The sequence below is a fragment of the Argopecten irradians genome, chromosome 15, assembly GCF_041381155.1.
Source record: "Argopecten irradians isolate NY chromosome 15, Ai_NY, whole genome shotgun sequence".
NCBI classification, from domain to species: Eukaryota; Metazoa; Mollusca; class Bivalvia; order Pectinida; family Pectinidae; genus Argopecten; species Argopecten irradians.
This window is the reverse complement of record NC_091148.1, coordinates 21851105-21870137: the sequence shown is the minus strand read 5'-3', so window position 1 is coordinate 21870137 and position 19033 is coordinate 21851105. Positions and strand designations below refer to the sequence as shown.

General features: G+C 34.6%; 1 protein-coding gene across 1 annotated transcript in view; it reads left to right on the top strand.

Moving 5' to 3' along the window:
• LOC138308934 (two pore potassium channel protein sup-9-like) overlaps positions 1 to 19033 on the top strand; it is a 91422-nt gene that overhangs the window by 38186 nt on the left and 34203 nt on the right. Inside the window, exon 3 of the mRNA XM_069249990.1 lies at positions 4930 to 5744. Within this exon, the coding sequence (XP_069106091.1) occupies positions 5462 to 5744 (283 nt within the window). The 5' untranslated portion in view covers positions 4930 to 5461. The remainder of the gene's footprint in view (positions 1 to 4929; positions 5745 to 19033) is intronic.

Sequence of the window (19033 nt, the reverse complement as noted above, 5' to 3'; positions counted from 1 at the left end):
AGAATATACTACATAAACTCTGCACACCGCATGCATGGAAGGCCGTCCTTACATGACCCTAACAGTTAATAGGACGTTAATTAATCAAACTAAACAGAAACATACAACCATAGTGGGTTAAATTTTCGAAGTAGAGTACACCAACAGGTTGGTGTTACAAAACCAAGTACATCCCTGCATATTAGCAGACACAGTGTGGTATAACACCTTAGAATGATATGCATGCCTCCTGCTGATATTATGTCTATTCGAGCACCTGGACTCTTGAGAAATACGATTTTGTGTTTTATCAAATAGATGTATTAGGAGATAGCCTAGAAAAAAATTATTCAACCCCACTCAGTTTTGTCCTTGGTGACATCAGAGACTATTATAGGATGGATATCGTTTCAAATTTATCATAAATTTGTATCGTACCTTTGCATCTTTCCCACTGGGATTTCAGTTATCGGTTGCATTGGATTAAGATATCTGTACCTGATGAAGCCGGCATCACCGCATGCATCGGTTCATATACAAAATGCACGCCAGCGAGCTTTAAATAGTGGTTAGCATGAACATTTAACGTCGGTTTTACAAAATATCGACGCTGGGATTTGTAAAAATAAATACATTTGTCTATTGCAATTGTCAACCCCTCTCCCTTATGCCTCCAACTAACTTTTAAATAAATACAGAATTTACTACGTTCTTGTAAGACTTATTTTAAATGTCCCATATGATTCTTTTTGACACAATTTGTAATGTGTGTAAATATTTTTTTTCGTAACTCCTTCGATGGTCTTTATTTAAATGTTTGACCATAGGTCATTTCATCAATCATTTCCTTTCTTTTTCTTCTGCTTTCTTCATGTGTGATTTTGTGAGTGCAATATACTGAACGAATAATAAGCAACGGATCTTACATTATATGTTATATGAAATTTAGCCTTTAGGTATATCAAATTATTTAAAGAGAGTGATAAATTTGTAAATATCATAGTCACGAGTATAAGATACTGTTCATCACATAACATTTATTAATAGAAATAAAGGCGAAACTTTAATTTCGTCTCTGTATAAACCAGTAGAAATCCGGCTCCGATGCAATGTTCTGTCTACCGAGACGATCATGCGACGTCATATATAGATTATGACGTCAGTATAGTGTTATTATACATGTGTCTTATTATATCTACGAAATGGCCGTATGACATGGCTGGACGGGCTAGTTATATGATAAAGCAGTTTAAATTTAATAGGTAATATAACTTTACTCAATGCTTGCATTTTTCCATTAGCCAATCAATAATAACGTAACGTTTTGAAACGTCATTTTTGATTGGATAAGACTGTTATGAGGTCTGACTGGTGATTAATTATCCCATAATGCATTTGTTAACCCCAGCATCTAGATAGTCTTTGTTTATGTCTGCCTTCAGTTATTTGACATCTACTTTAAAAAAAACTCGAATGTCTGCACAAGAAGCATTATACATTACGGTCTCCCTTCCTCACAGTGCAATGTTTAAACGTTTGCCACGATTGCCACTGATAGATTATTGAACGAAACAAAAAAACAGTAGGCTTAGATTGTATTTAACTGCAAAACATGTAAAATAAAACAAATAAATAATCTGAAAAAGAGACAAAGGATTTGTTATCAACACGGAAAAGTAGTTTTCATGAAAAAAAAATAAAGATACAGATTTAAGCTAACATAAATCCTAGTTGGAAGGCGAGTAAATGTGTCGAAGAAAAGCAAAGTAACGAATAGTGATCTACACAATCCATTTAAATATCGAAAGTAATTATGAGAAAATGAGCGATCTCCGGTTTAGCTCTCCGATATAATCTTCCCGCACAACAACGTGTCGTCTGCTCTGCTATCACGCTCCATAGGGAACTGCAAATCTCGTTCTGAACGAGAATTTCTATCTATTCCCGAATTCGCATTTCCTGTTCGCGATGTCTGTTATGTCTCCTGAGAAGGTGTTACATTGTGGATTGGGCCCTGACGCGACAAATCGTTAGTTTAAAATAGATATACAACTACAGTAAGCCACCCTACCGAACATCGGTGGTACCAACTCTTATCCAACGGTAGCTAATAAACGTCAACATCTTTTTTGACTTATTTGTTTTAACACAATTGATGATTAATGAAAGCATTTATATCTTGTTTTGCAATAAGGCACTTAATATGGTGAAATGGTACTAGCCAACAATTTCTCCAAATGTTCATTGCCGTCCCTTGAATGCGGAACCACCTAAATAAACAAGGGATTAAATTGGCAAAGCAAAAGCCAGCGGATCAGTAGTAGATTCGTATGTTTGTAATATAAAACCGATGAGCTTCCAATTAGTTTCGTTGCAAAAACAAAACGTATTTGTCTGCCAAGAGTGATATTATATCTATATTCGTTTTTTGCTGTGGTAACCGAACTAAATACAATGTACTCACACCAACGATATCCATTGCAAGTAATCTTGAACGGTCATATATTGTACAAAAGCCACTTATATCAAGTCAGCTTAGAAACCATCAGGTCGTTGACATCTCGAGTAAATTCTAAGTAGGTCCCTTTTTATTCATAAGTCCATGCCGTGCTAGATACAAAGCTACATCTTGGGGTTAAAAATCCCTATTTTTTGAGAGAGAGGATAAGTCCAATTGATATTTAACTTGTAATACAGACGTACTGATGTAAACTAATACCTTTCGGCGTGATATAGGTATATTAAGTCATTTCGCAACGAAATCTCACGAGATCTGAAGATTGCGTACATCTGCACTAACACATGTGGACAGCTGAAGTAGTTAGCTTAAGTCAATAATTAATGTTTTAGATATCCGGATTTCTATGAGCATATAACAAGTATCCATTGTGTGTGCATACGTAATACACGTACTTAAAGAACTACACACAACCTCTTTTGTTACTTATTTATTAGGTTTCGTTATTCATTTACTCACCCTAAGATTTATTTATAGAAATTTATCAATGGTATGTTAATTGATAGAGCTCAACATCATTTAAACGCCAGTGTCATTAAAGAATGACCTTGTATTCTTTGGGAGGCTGCGGTATATTTCATTACAAATATGGAACTCTTGCTCTTTTTTATAGTGCTATCTCACTGAAGCAAACCGTCAAAGAAATACTTTCCAAGGAAACTACTTGTCTGTTGAATGAATGTACTGCAACTGATAGTGTACCGTAACTTAGGTTTATATCATAAAAGTCTTACGTATACTCAAGACTACAAAAGTAAGGCCAAATACACTATATACAAAATGTCGAGGGTAATTTACAAAAGATTTTTTTATAAAGTAGTTTAGTACAACTAAAGTAGTTTTATAAGTAGATTTTTTTTATAAAAAAGGCTGGTAAGATACAGGTGTATATAGATATCATATGAGGTCCTAATTCAGGAAGAACATCAATCTGTTGTATAACATGATACACGCATATCACGTTATGTGATGATACACGCATATCACGTTATGTGATGATACACGCATATCACGTTATGTGATGATACACGCATATCACGTTATGTGATGATACACGCATATCACGTTATGTGATGATACACGCATATCACGTTATCTGATCATACACGCATATCACGTGTCAGATAATCATTTGTTCCCTTTTCTGTCAGGTTTTTGTAAAATTTTAAATGAAATCAAAAATTAAAACTTCATTGATGAAGCAAATTAGATACGAGATCTTAATCGTATGAATGGTCGCGAAACTACAGTAAAAATAATGGAAGAAAAACTACCAGTTTTTCAACATTGATTTGGTAAAGTTTGGTAGTCACAAAACAGTTAAGACTTTCTCCAGGTACGATATTCGTTCATTTCAATATGAATAGTGTACATTTCAAACGCCAATGCTCCTCGATATTCCAGGGTTATTATCACTTATCCATTCCTTGATTACGTCATAGCAAAGGCATTTTCGATGAAAAAAACCTTACCAATCAAAGGTCTTTCGTGCCTTCCTGTGATGATTCTAAACTTCAAAGTCATACAGAGTGCGGTTATTCGATTATTAGATGTCCATCAAAGAACCAAACTACATGATTTATCTGTTGTCGTATACAGAGCCTGCATCTTTGCAAGGGCATTTATCCCATGTTGGATGTACTGACCATGATTATGATACGACAGTGCTAGTAACCCTGGGATATCAAAGCTGCCTATCAAGCTGCATTACACGTCCTGACATTTGCAGGATATGTTATTGTTTTTGTTTATATTTACCTTGTTACACGGCATTTGATTGGTTGATTGATTCACTATTGGGAACAGCCGTGATAACAGTAATGCATTGTTATTTACAATGTACATAAACTGATATGAAATTTACTGTTTCACTTTCAAGTTTATGTGCTATATATCTTGGTTGATATTGGTATTTATCGCTTACATTAGCCTGATAGTGGATTGATATTTTGTCAGCATGAACTGAAAACTACATGAAAACAATTTGTAATTTATCGAATATAAATAGCTGCGGGAGCAACCACACAAATCTCTAGTTCCCTATCAACTCAACGGGAGATTATTATTTTAAATTCAAAATGCTTTTATTCAATAAAACAGCAATAAAATATGTGAAAATTTAATTTAACATAAACACCTGGCAAATGAAAAACAATCTCTGTTATCAAACGTTTGTGTTAGATACACTGATTCCTATACTTCTCTAGTTTGATGGTGATTTATTTCCACGGAAACCGAATTACACCCCAACCTGTCTAAACGTACAATCTGACATATAGCATTTTGGTACTTTTCCAGTTTGTTTTTAATTTCTTAATCCTTAATATGGATGTGTGTGACGTCATACCTTTGCTGAGCATCAGATATGTAACAATTGTCGAAAGAGATGCTTTTAAATCAAACGGCTTACGATCTTTTTTGTCTCCTTTCAGACACAGGATGAATGGATATCGCCGCGTGTGGAGTTTAACAAAGTAAAATCGGTCTGTTTGATTCCCTACCTGCTGGATTAGGAAATGGATGATGGTTCAAAGTCGGTAGCTCAAGGATCCTTAATTCAGGCAACTATTACGTCGCGGGAACTCTACAGGTGTGATATGGGTGAAGGTCAAGGTAACCATTAATGAAAATCTATTTTAATCCCATTGAAGGTTATTCCGACATGTTAACGTAGCTATTACGTCAGTGAGTCAGATCTATACATGGGGACGATAGCCATTCAGGAAAAAGGTTGAGCAATTGGTAAAAGTGCGCATGCGCAAACAAGACGACCGGAAGTGAGTGAAAGGGATATATTTCCGGCTTCAAGACGGGTTTCATTTATATTCACATTGTGATTTCCAATTTTCAAAAGTCTTCCAAGTTATTTTATACATCCAGTGTTATTTGCATGATAAAATCAAGGGATTACGGCCATCCATATAAGTTCCAAGGAATTCATACTATGGATCTGTTGGTATTGATATGAAGAAGCAAAACGTTCGAACTCTATCGCTTATCGTCTGCACATTCACTTACCTGTTAATCGGAGCGGCAGTTTTTGATGCCTTAGAGTCCGAATACGAGATTGAACACCGACGGAAATATCATCTAGAAGAGCAGACCTTTAAGTCAAATTACAACATCACAACGGAAGACTATGAACGCCTACGGAAGAATATCCTAAAGGTTATGCCGTACAAATCCGGCCGGCAGTGGAAGTTCGCCGGCGCGTTCTATTTCTCTCTGACTGTCGTTACAACCATAGGTAAGTTATGACGTCATTTATTACGTCATGCGACTGCATGATTTCTATATATTTTTATTAAGAAATTTGTTAACTTTATTGGATTCATTTTCATCTTGAACAGGTTTTGACTGTGACTCAAAATGAGAATGTGACGTCGTCCCTTGACGTAATTGTATTACACAAATAAATTTCCAGCAGTTAGCAATATATATCCCAAGGTTCATAGCGAGCCATGTATCGATATCGAGATGAAATCAGGAATGAGGCGACCGCAATGAGCTCTGGGATAAATTTCATTTTAGGACTTAATGTCCTTGTTTCACTACAACGACGGAGATCACGGTTGATTGGACTTCACTGCGGTGCACTTATCGCAAGTGCAGCGAAGCGTAGCGCAATCATCAGTATTCTGCCGACGAGATTACGGGCATTAAAGTCAACGGTAGTATTACGAGATAAATATTGTAGATTCGTTAATTATATATAACTATTCATCAACTAGGTACGTAAACGGAACATTAAAGAAATACCTGTGTAATTTTTGGTACATCTCGTTAACGAGACCCCGTACCAAGAGCTAGGTCAAGGATATCAGAAGCTGTTTCAAAGGAATGCACACCATTAAGAAACCAACTTCTCAGCATCTCCTTTATACTTCTGCATTGAATGTTTGTTTATGTTGTTAAAAGCCAACAGGAGCGGTTTTATATCGCTGAATGTGCCTTGTGTATGCATGGAAATGCGCGAACATTTGTCTACCAGACAGCGATGTTTTTGTGCATCCGCGTTTGTTCTGTGTAGAAGCTCTACATTCAACATGTTATACTTAATGATATTAATAAGAAAATCAAGTTTATTATTGTATTCGCTTATCCATGTGGTTACTTCAGCAATTTGGAATTGAAGTTATGGAATCCAAAGCTCAAATGATCAGCCCTCTTACTGGTAATGGTCTGTATTATTGTGCAGTAATTTTACGTTGACTCCAAAGATATGGACAACAACTCATTAACGAAATATTCACGAAGACGTTTTCCTGACCGACTTTGATCCAAAATATCCTAAACATGTTGAATGTCAGTGCCTGTCGTGCCTGAAAACAGTGTTAGCACCGCTGTCATAAATCTACTTTCACTTCGAGATAGACGAATGGATATTTATAGTCTTGTCTCAAAGTGCGAATCATGACTTCCGTTATTGTGCACAGAAGGATAAAGTAGTCCATAACACGCAATTGTTATTGATTAATTTGACCTGTATTCTGTGGAGTTCAGAACGTTTCTCCAGACTAAGTTGCATTTCCACTTTTGGAAATTGCTACACATCTATTCAATCACATAACAGAACATTGATTCATTTGTCAACATTTTTAAACAAATGCATTAATAACAATAAATCAGTGCGTATTTTGAAGGATTTGGGTAGAATCAGAAATATATATCATGCATAGAGCTTTGAAAACACATTCGTTTCATTTTCTATTGACTTAATCTTTTTAAATGTATAGTGAAAACTCGATAATCCGACTCGCCAATTGTCCGGACTGCTGGATACAAATTTGTTCCTTGATATTTCTATGCAAATTGTGACCTTCCGGACTATCAGCATCCGGATTATTAATCCACCGAATTAAAACAAAATATTTTGCATAAATATAACATATTTTATTATATTTTTGTATTACAATGTTATAATACTGTATGCTTTGACAAACATGAATTAAGCAATTTACATATTTTAAATAATGAATACATTCAAAACGGAAAATACATTTTCTTTACTTTGTTTACATCACAATCGTTGTTTAGGAAATTTTTTGACACATGTGCATATTCTGGTACTATTATAATCTTCAAAGTATGTTTTCCCAATCATTTGTCAATTTGATTGGGAATGCGTTCTGTTGAAGATGCTCCACCGCTGACAATTGGTATTTTTTTCACCATCAAAAACAGGAGCAGCGCTTTAGTATTTTTCTTCAATTACAAAAGTTACTTACTTAACACCATTACCACCATTGAAAAGTTTGAGCTTCTAATTTTACTTTAAGTTGAAAATGTAAAAAAAAATTAATTGCATCCCGAAAAAAATCCGTGGCACTATATCCTATATGGAATGAAGTACTGATTGCGCATGCAAAATAAATTATTTTATATAATTTTTTGTGTTAATGAGACATATATACATGTATACAAGATTAAAAAATTATTGGTCTAATGATGAATGCTATTTATGCTCTGTCGTCGGTGGAGCATCTTTAACAAAGGAATGCTTAAACGATTTAAGACGGCTCATGCGCAGCAAACATATTGCAATTGATTATTACTTACTTAGTGCATCCGCTACATCTACATTGTCCGCTTTAAAAATAGATTCGGTAAATGTTTGGGTTTACATAGTGCTTCGTGTATGCACAGTTTGATAATTCGTCAGAATTAAAACGTAAGCCAGTAAAAAATGTAAACCCGACTACCAGCGCTACAACACGATTCGATAACAATCTATGAGGTGGAAAAATAATTAATATTTTAATCACGTGACTGAATTATTTTTAGAGCTGCCACACACGTCTTTCCTCGCATATGTTTTCATTGTACCGATTATACACAGATTTTAATGACTGATGTCTGGTTTCCCGCTTTTCCGTAATAGTCTTCAGTTTCACATCTGTGATTTTACATATTGGATTGTCGGTTTATATGTGTTTTGTTTTTTTCATTTTCGAACTTGAATGAAATAGATGAATTATTTACCTACCTTTGAGCATACCCCCTGCGAGTTGGGCTCTCTATTCTGTCTCCTGGACGAGTCACACCGTATTATGTACAGATACTAATGTATATAGTTGTTTATCCCATTTAGAGTTCAGCATAAAAGACGTGAGACGACTGGTTAGCCAGTGACGGTATAATGTGAACTCGTGATATGGGTTTGTTTGGTGTCAACAGCGGTATGCTTCATTGAGATAGCGCTATAAAAGGACAGGAGTTTCATTATCACAAAGAGACACAAACAAACATACCACAGTCTCCCAAATCACATATGAACTTAACACATGCAACACATTGTAGTCACTGGAGACTGAACTTAAATTACCCTATTTGTTAACACGACGTCAACCCAGCCATCTTAGCAAGTCACCTATTGCAGCGTGGCTGTTAAACATTTAAGATCAGCTGAGTTGATACTGGTAAAACTTGATATCGTCTTTAATATATTGAATGTAATTTAGATATGATTGAGTAATCTGATACGTTTGATAGTGGTTTTAACATCATCGGAAACTGCTTACATTCTCCTTTGTTTTATTGCAACTGTGAACATATACAATTGTCAGTCGACATCTGCAAGCGAATAACTGATTTTGACAGATCTGTTTCTACATGTATTCGAAAATATTTTATTTTAGAAACATAGCCTTTCCGACATAGCTAATCGATTAGCAGTTTTTTACGGATATTTCAATTTCATTTTCGTTCAGAATTGACACAAACTCGGTTTTCAATTTTCAACCTTTGGAAGCAACGTTCAAAATGTACTTTTATTTCAGACTAACTGACATGGGTTAGCAGCCTAATTATCTATGTCTAAGAAACAATAAACTCTTTACTATAAGTTCAGGGTTGGTTCGACACCTAATTATTAAAGTAAGTATGGATTTGACAGCCACGGTGTATGCGCATTTCATGTGTCAGGAACAGAAACAAAAACCCGTCAGAGTTCACCACAAATCAACTAACCACTGGAAATCGAATAAGCGCGATCGAAAACAATAATTAGTGAAATGGCAGTTCATATGAGGGTCATATGTGATTCCGTAGTGCGAGGAAACTGTATCTGGTGTTTATATTCAGACGGATTATTGATCTGCCAGTTAAGCGTCTTTATTACACTGACTCGCTGTTTGGTGCTGCAATTTGTCATGGCAGACATAATGAGGTCCGAATTGCCGTAGATCAAGAAACGCCGAGATTGGAATCGTAGATATGATACACGTACTAAAGAACCATCAGGTTTAAGCGATTGGCACTAGTCCGTTTTGCTTTTTGAGATATAATGTAATTATATTACTAAATACCATCTAATATTATATACACTATGTGCTGTTGATCTGAGAAGCCTAAATTTGAATTTTCTGTCAAAATTGAACTCCTTTAATGATCAGATTTAAAAAAGTTTAATTTTAATTTCTTGACAAAATTGAAATCCGTCGATGATCAGGTTTAGCAATGTGTTATAGGCCGTTTCACGGTTACCCGAGAGTTCTCTTGTAACGCTGTCCGTCCGATGTGCGCAGGTGCGGAGAGCAATGACACTTTCAAATAGTTCACCGGATAGTCGTCACATGTTTACAAACACTACGTAATGGCAAAGATTTGTTGTGTAACGGGTTGTTTGAACTATAGCGGAAAAGTGATCATTGACAAAAAAAGTGTTCCTGCATCGTTTTCCTGCGGACGGTAAAATTTCAAGGGTGTGAGAGCAACGGGTTAATGTTGCATGAATAATATCAAGCAAGAGAAATACGATTATACTTGGTACTTAATACTTTTTGTCTAGAAGACACATTTCTGTATGTAAACTTTCTATCTCTTTCCTTAGTTTCATTCGCTATATGTTTACATAAATATTCCGTTTTGTCATCTTTTTGCCAAAATTATCAATATATATTTGTAATTTTAGGTAATTAAGTTATTTTCATTCACTGGCAGATACCAGGACGTCAAATCACCAAAAGAAACGACATCATATTTTTTCTTTATCGACCGATGAAGTAGATTCTTAGCCGACGGAAATTGTAGACTGATAAAGTTATTTTTAAACTGAGTTTTACCGTATTGTATCTCAATTAACTAGTTAGTGAATACATTATACTGTAATTACATAACGATAATCTACATGTGCATGTGTACATATTTACCATCGACTGAACATGAATTCATACGTAATCCGAGGTTTAGATAATACACTGCTGTTTCTAACTGCTGTAACAAATTTCTCGTCCGAATCAACCAGGATTGAGGTCTCCGTCTGATTAAGATCAAACTTATTCGGTACATGTCAACTACCTGTCAATCATGCAAAGCTCACGCGCATTACTGTGTAATTATACGATAGATATCCACGCTCAGAATCTACTTATATCTGATAACGATCTCAACATGTCAATTGACAATGCTTAATGTCATGTCCGGACAAGCCAGATGTATGCCGGATCAGGTTTAGATAACATCTGACTACTTCCGGCTCTACAGGTGGTCATGGTTACTATACGTATCATTTAGAGTAAGAGGACAATGTCACTAATTAATTCCTAATCATTGATGAACTAATAAAACAGTGTGTGGCAAATAACGAAACGTTTTTATTGCTTAAAGTAACAAAGTAACCTGAAAAGACATTATCTAAATTCATTATGATGTTGTTGACGCATCATGGTCCTGTCATCAGGCGAATTCTCCTTTCTCCATTATTTCGGCGCTCTCCACTAAAATCTCTACAGGTGTGCCGACTGGGATAATCAAGTCCCAGCCCAAGACAACTCAGCCATATAAAATGAAATAAAATGAAACATACATATTGTGTTTTTGGACTTAAAGATACTGTCGTTTGAATCAGGTATGAGTAAATTAGTATCTGGACGTAGAATAACATATAGAAACGTGTTGTCGGATACATTATTGAAAAGCTAAATGGATATTTGATCACAAACCGTAAAACAATAATTGCATTGTGATGTGTATCTTTGTGCTCATTTATATTGACGGTTTTAAACAGGTGTATATTTTAACAGGGAAGTTTAGTATTGAATAAAATGTTTCATTTTGAATGAGCGCATTGGTCATTGTAACATTCTTTCTGGAAAATTCGAATCAGTTTGTTACTATTCCCGGTTCATTTGTATCGATCACTATCGGCACTCTATGACTAATTTACACTTGAGCAATCAACATCTAATAACGACGAAATTAAACAGAAATGGAAGACATTTACGCAATTACGTGAAGTTGCTATGCAATTTCATACCGATGCTTATCAAAGTGAGCGATCCTTGTTTCATTTGATACAAACTTCGGGAAAGAAGCGAAACCCTGTTCTTGTGTGTTATCTTGGTGTTGAATATTTTCAAATTACTACTAAATGAAATGATCTCCCGTTGTCGAATTTCTACCATCATTGCAAATAACCCTATTACGGATATTTTAAACGGTGATACTATAACAACTTTTTTGTGATATTGAAAATGGTTCAAATTATTTTGCCTTAAAAATTATGAAAAAAATAACCCTGTCATAGCATAGAAGTTTATCTTTTTCTTTCTTCTTATCAATTAATCATAACGTTCATTATATTAGTGAAACTTCATTTCAAAGCAAAGAAAAGTTCTTCAAGAAATACTGTCGGGTTGTTTGGTTGAATGTTTCAATTTCAACCAATTTCATAAAGTAAATTAATAGGATTGGGCAACAGGCTGGGCCTATATCAGCACTCTCCAAGCCAAAAAATATTCAAATTAGATTATTAACCTGTATTCAGTTGATAAATGTAACAACATATTAATTAAATAAATAAGGTAAGTACCGAAAAAGGAATATTATTAATATGCCACGTATTATACTCCTGTAGATAAAGAAGTCTAAGAATGATTTTCTTAATGATTAACCTCTTACTTTGTTTAGTTTATGAGATGATAAACACAATGGAGCATGAGGTAAATTGCGTAAACGCGAATCATTATATTTAAAATGTTTTCTTTTAACAATAAAATCACTCAGAACATCAGATTTACCGTGTGCTATTCACCGTCAAAATTACACTGCCGTCATGTTTCACCTTGCACAACGGCCATTCAAAAAGCGCGCAGTTGAATTGACTGACAGCTTCATCCGCCCTTTTTACTATGACGTCACAGAAAATAGTTCTATATTTGATAAATAAATTTGTTTGATGGTATACCTCCGATTGTCTCGTACATGTGTTATTTGTTAACATTGACACGTGTTTTTGTGGAATGTCAAAGAAAGTCCGCTAATGTTTTAGGTATTCATACGCACCGAATCGGGCCACGTTCTGCACTCAAATTATTGGGAATTAAATATATTTGCTCCAACCTAGTTTATCGATACAGAAACAGTGGTAATTGTAAATATAAAAAGATATATTTTATTTAATTAATTGTATAAGGGAGATATTTCATTAATAGACAGAATAATAGTATATTAGTATGATAGTAATATAATACAACAGACTTGTCAATCACTGATACTTTTTGAGGTTTTCTCTGTTTTAATGGGTACAAAACAGTGATTCTGCCTGTGTCTCGGACAGCCAATGAATGGATAAATGATTGAGGTTCATATCCCATTAACAGATAAGTTGGTTTAATGACGGCCTGTCATGTAGGCAGTGTGCTCTTTGTGCGAATGTCAGAATAATTTTGGGAGTCTGAGGCGTATTCTTTATGATGTTTTTATGAATTAAAAGTCCGGTCAAAAATGTACATATACTAATACATGTAGATGCAATATTGTAGCTGTAAAGACTTTTCGGTGGATATTGTTGTCATGCCAAAATATAGATATAGAATGCCAGGTACTTATGTCCCTTCTGTAATACATATACTTTCTCTAGAACATCAACATCACTAAATGGAAATATTGCAAAATTATAAAAATCTAATTTAATCATAGTGATCGAGGTTCTTTGGTGTGCATAGTTAAAAACCGACCATGAAAATTTTTATATGGGAACTACGGATTTCTTTTGGATTAAGAAGTCAGTCTAGTCGAGAGAAAAAAAACCTTATTTATTGCTCTTTTTTGTAAAATATACAGATTAGTTTGAGAGTGTAACAGAAATAATAAGAATAATGGGTGTTCTTTTTTTTATCGTTGACACTGACGAGAGAGAAGCAGATAACTTCTAGTCGTGAAGCAGTGAATAAATCCTCCTTGTTGGTCGCTTTTTTTCTGTATTGAGCTAGATGCTTCCGACGTGAAGTGTGTTCTTTGTCATTCAGTATTGCATCACATAACAAATACACTTAATTCAAAATTGAATCCGTCGTTTAAATTGTATTCTTAAACAAACGAAGAATCTCTGCGTGTGAGGTGACGAAGAATCGCTAACGCAAGACAAGTGACATGGGAAATTTAATTTGAAAGATTGAATTCCACGACGACAAGATCAAATAAAGCAAATATTTATGCATGTGTAGAAAGACAAACCTTAAAGATATATCTTTGGATGTGAAAGATGTCTTTTTGTATGAAGTTCTGTCTAAATATGAAAACATGACTTCATGTATGAAGTTTGCCTTTTTGTATAGAGATTTGTCTTTATGTATGAAGATATGTCTGAATGTATGAAGATATGTCTTTATGTATGAAGTTCTATCTTTATATAGGAAGAAGTGTCTTTGTGTATGAAGATATCTGTTTATGTATGAAGATATGACTTCATGTATGAAGATATGTCTTTGTGTATGGAGATATGTTTTGTGTATGAATATACGTCTTTGTGAATGAAGATATGTTTTTGTGTATGAATATATGTCTTTGTGGATGAAGATAAATAGTTTTGTATGAATAAATGCCTTTATGTATGAAGAAGTGCCTATACTCAATACTTTTCTCTAACAAGATCAGTCATTGTTAATCCTTATTGTTAGCATTTATCCTAATAAACTGTAATATGCTGTATAAAAATGACTTTCGAAATATTGAAGTGGGTATGTTTGTTCATTTGTTTAAGCAGCGCTTTCAAATACGAGCATTGTTTGCGCTTTAGGCCCCTGCTGAGCACACAGTATGCCTAACACAACGGCACGTAACGGATATCGAGCTTCATAAAACAGAATCAGGTCTGCCTCAAACACTTTTTATCTTCCGCCAGAAACAAATGTCTGTTTGTCCTTTAGTGGTACTTCACTATTAGATACGACATTTTCTTCCTACTAAGGTCACGAATCAATAGCTTACCTCCCTGCTTCTCTAAACACCAGTGTTCCGATATAAATGTTCTGTCGAGAAGAAAGTGTCGAGCATTAATTGTACCGCTAATTACACCAGTCGTGGCAATGGGTCAGAAGTAATTACAGATTCTTACGACTGGTATACGTTTTGAATACATGTATCGGTTTTAGCTTCCAACCCATAGGAGTCAGTTGGCTGTTCAAATTACTGCTCTTTTTCGTCCGATAAGCGTAATACGTTACTTTGGGCAGGTCATATTATGCAATTGAATTCCATTGACTGGCGCCAGGGGTATTTTGTAAGCCACTTTAAAGTCTATACACATATATTGTTCATTGTTTGTCTCTTCGGATCAAGAATAAAATAGGTGAAACATGTGTTAATTTGCAGTCACAACATGAACATTCTGACGACATGGCAGTTTTTGTAGTGACATGTATTTTTGAATGTAACAGTCATATAGTTATGCAACTCGCGTGTTTGACGACATTAAACAACAAAACTCCTTATTTGGACCAATTTCCTCATGCTAGTACTACACATCGCATTGCTTAGAAATATGTTATCTGGTTTGTTTGGCGGTATGACTAAGTGCGATAGCACTCTAAGAGGGCATGAGTTATCACTATTACAAAGGGGCATAGTACAAATATACCGCAGCCTCTGATACACACACTCAGAATTAGTCACAATTTATGACTTAGATGTAAACAAAGTCATATAAATTGAAATATTCCATGACAAAATCAAACAAATGTAAATATTCCATGACAAAATCAAACAAATGTAAATATTCCATGACAAAATCTTACAAATGAAAATATTCCATGACAAAATCAAACAAATGTAAATATTCCATGACAAAATCAAACAAATGTAAATATTCCATGACAAAATCAAACAAATGGAAATATTCCATGACAAAATCATACAAATGGAAATATTCCATGACAAAATCTTACAATTGGAAATATTTCATGACAAAATCATACAAATGGAAATATTCCATGACAAAATCTTACAATTGGAAATATTTCATGACAAAATCATACAAATGAAAATATGTCGTGACAAAATCATACAAATGGAAATATTCCATGACAAAATCATACAAATGGAAATATTCCATGACAAAATCATACAAATGAAAATGTTCCATGACAAAATCATACAAATGAAAATATGTCATGACAAAATCTTACAAATGGAAATATTCCATGTCAAAATCATACAAATGGAAATATTCCATGACAAAATCATACAAATGAAAATATTTCAAGACAAAATGATACAAATTGAAATATTACATGACAAAACCATCCGAAGGACGTAACCATCCGAAGGACGTTAAACGACAAAGTAATAAATGAAAAAAACACCCAACTATACAATGGTAGATATACAAGGACATGACAAAAGCAGCAAATGGGCGTTATACGACAAAGAATTAAGTGACAAAATCATAGAAATGGACTCTATAAAGATGACAAAGTAGGAAATAACGAAATAAAATTATAAAAATAGAAGTGGTATAGTCAAAATTATACAAATGCATATAGTACATGTCATCACCGTTATTAGGACATACCCTCTGTCTGGAAGTAAAACAGTACAATTAATCGTGTGTCATATATGTTTAGCGCTCGACTGTCAATTTCAGCCTAGAAATGAACCTCCTTTGCTGTGAACTTGACAGCACAAAGTTTACCATTGTACAAGAAATCGATTCGGCGCCCTGAGACTCATTTTGTGGTTTCAAACTATGTCCATTTAGCTTGACATTCCCTGGTAGAAAGAGTGGATCACCACGACTACAGACAGTTGTTAAGTCTAGATGTAAAATTTATCTCCATGTCAAAGTAATGAGAAAAGGGATATTGTGTCAAATGTAGATAAACTTCATAGATCGCGGTCGATATCGGGGTTTTTTTGGTGTGACGGAATACACTGTTCTTATGGGTGATTTTCTGTTGTCGTATTAAGTTCTAGATTTGTTCTGTAGCCCCTGTTGAGTTGGAAGGAATTAGACCTAGATCCGTTTGTAGATATTTTAGACTCGAATTAGAATTAGATCTATTCGGTAGGTTTGATTTCAATTTTTTTGAAATGTTGTCGACTCGAATTTGACCTAAAGTTGTTTGTAGATTTTGTTGAATCGGATTTGACCTACATTTATTTTGTAGATGTTGTTTAATCGAATTCGACTTATATTTGGTTTGTAGATATATGTTGTTGACTAGGATTTGACTTGCATTTGTTTTGAAGATATTTATAACTCGAACTAGATTAGTTTTGTAGACTCAATTTGGCCTATATTTGGTGTTGTATGTATATGTTTTTCGATTCTGATTATTACACTAACTATGGTTATAAAACAATGACGTCACAGAGTATTGCCATGTCAGATCCGAAGATAGTTGACCTGTTTGGGGGGGGGATTCAATATGCCGTATATAGCCAGCAAATGGGCGGGGCTGGGTGCGTGCGGCGGTACTGGGTGTAAATCTGTGAAAATACTTACTAAATACAGCGTGATATCAACATATGCTATTTACTGAAAAGAGGTTTTTATAAAATTACATACGCTGGCTGTATTTATGTGATTATGGATGTCTGCGTCTAGAGGTTTCAAAGGCTCACCATTGGTCGGATGTACATATTGTATGACGGCGTTTTCACGTGTCACTGTCTAGAATGGTTTAAGTATGGCAATTTAGGTAGGGAGGCCATACAAAGGTCATTAAAGATTAAAAGGTCAAGAGGTCAGACTTAACGAAATCACTAAGGTCACATTATGAGGCCAAGGAATGTATTTTTATATAGTCATATGTATTCCGATGCAAAGATGAGTCTGCATGGGATTAGAACCGTGAAAAAAAATCTAGCTTTTGATATAAGCCTTAATGAAATAAGCATAAATATATCATGATTTGATAGCCTTTTTGTCTTAAACGAATTTATATGATTCTTGCATTGTGTTCACTCTATATTTCAAGACATTTTATACTACGTTATATATTTTAAAACATTGCTATGGCTGAGCCGCTTAGTGTAAGATAAGATAAGAAACCACTTTTAAACATCTTGGTGTGAACTCAGGCATGACGAAGGGAAAAAGAGCTCATTTTAAGCATGACGTTTCTGTTTCCAGAAATAGAGAGTGATCAACTCTCGTTTCAGCTCGTGGGTCTAATTTTAGCCAGATCTGAAGTACATTTGTGCTATATATATAATATGACCGCGACGAACTTTCCTACATACGCTCCAGGTGGCTGTATGTTTTTAGTGAGCTTACTTTGACCCAGAGTTAAAAAGGATACATACTGAATGGTGGAACATCAGTTTATAAAGCATTTATATGAAGTAGTAAGACGAATTTCATGTCTGTCTATCACGGAAATTGGTTACTTAAATATGTCTCTAGACATTTATAACACATAATTAGCGTCAGTCTTATACTATTTGTTTTTCAATGAAATTATTATTTTATAATTAGTATCAGACCATTTGTTAATTGATTAAATAATTCGGCGATCTCAGCTAAATATAGCGACTTACCGAAGGGATCATTCTGACTATACACATAGATAGTGTCCCTATAGTTTATCTGTCTGTTGTGAACGACCGTGTCTTTGGTATGTGGTTTTATGTGTTCTCTTTGTGTCTTGACAAAGGGGCAGATCGCCTCAAAAATTTGACAATCTTTTGTCCACACTCTTAGAATTACTCTTTTGCCCTATGTCATTATATAACCACACATGTTGTATAATAACGAACAAAGCTTGTAGCAATTTCGTTGTTACTAATCTCCGTCCCCTGCCAAGACTCCTCTAAGATGGTTGTGATATATGTAAAACAAATTATCTTTATAACGACGTAACTGCATTAGCCACTAGAGATTCGTTATAACTGTGCTGTACTATACTCTATTGGTATTCAACAAAATTTGAAAACTAGTGCCAAATTATGGAAATATCTATCAGGTTGAACTTTTTATTAACAGCTATCGTCATTTAAGGATGGCCACCCCTGCATGCAACATGTTGTGGTGTGTGTATTTTTTGAGAAGCTGTGGTATATTCGTGCTGTTTCATCCTGTAAAATTTTGACTCTTGCCTTTTTATAATGCTATATCAATGATTTTTTTTCATCAAAAGACACCGAAAATGCACATCCTACCCTGTCATATGACGATGAGTGCAAGACAATATGTAGACGAAAATGATGCATAGAAATATTGGCCAGTATTCAAACTAAAACTCTTATCGGTTTTTTTTATTTTGCGCTTTGGGTATAGGTCACTATAATTATTTCAGTGTATAAAAAACAGAG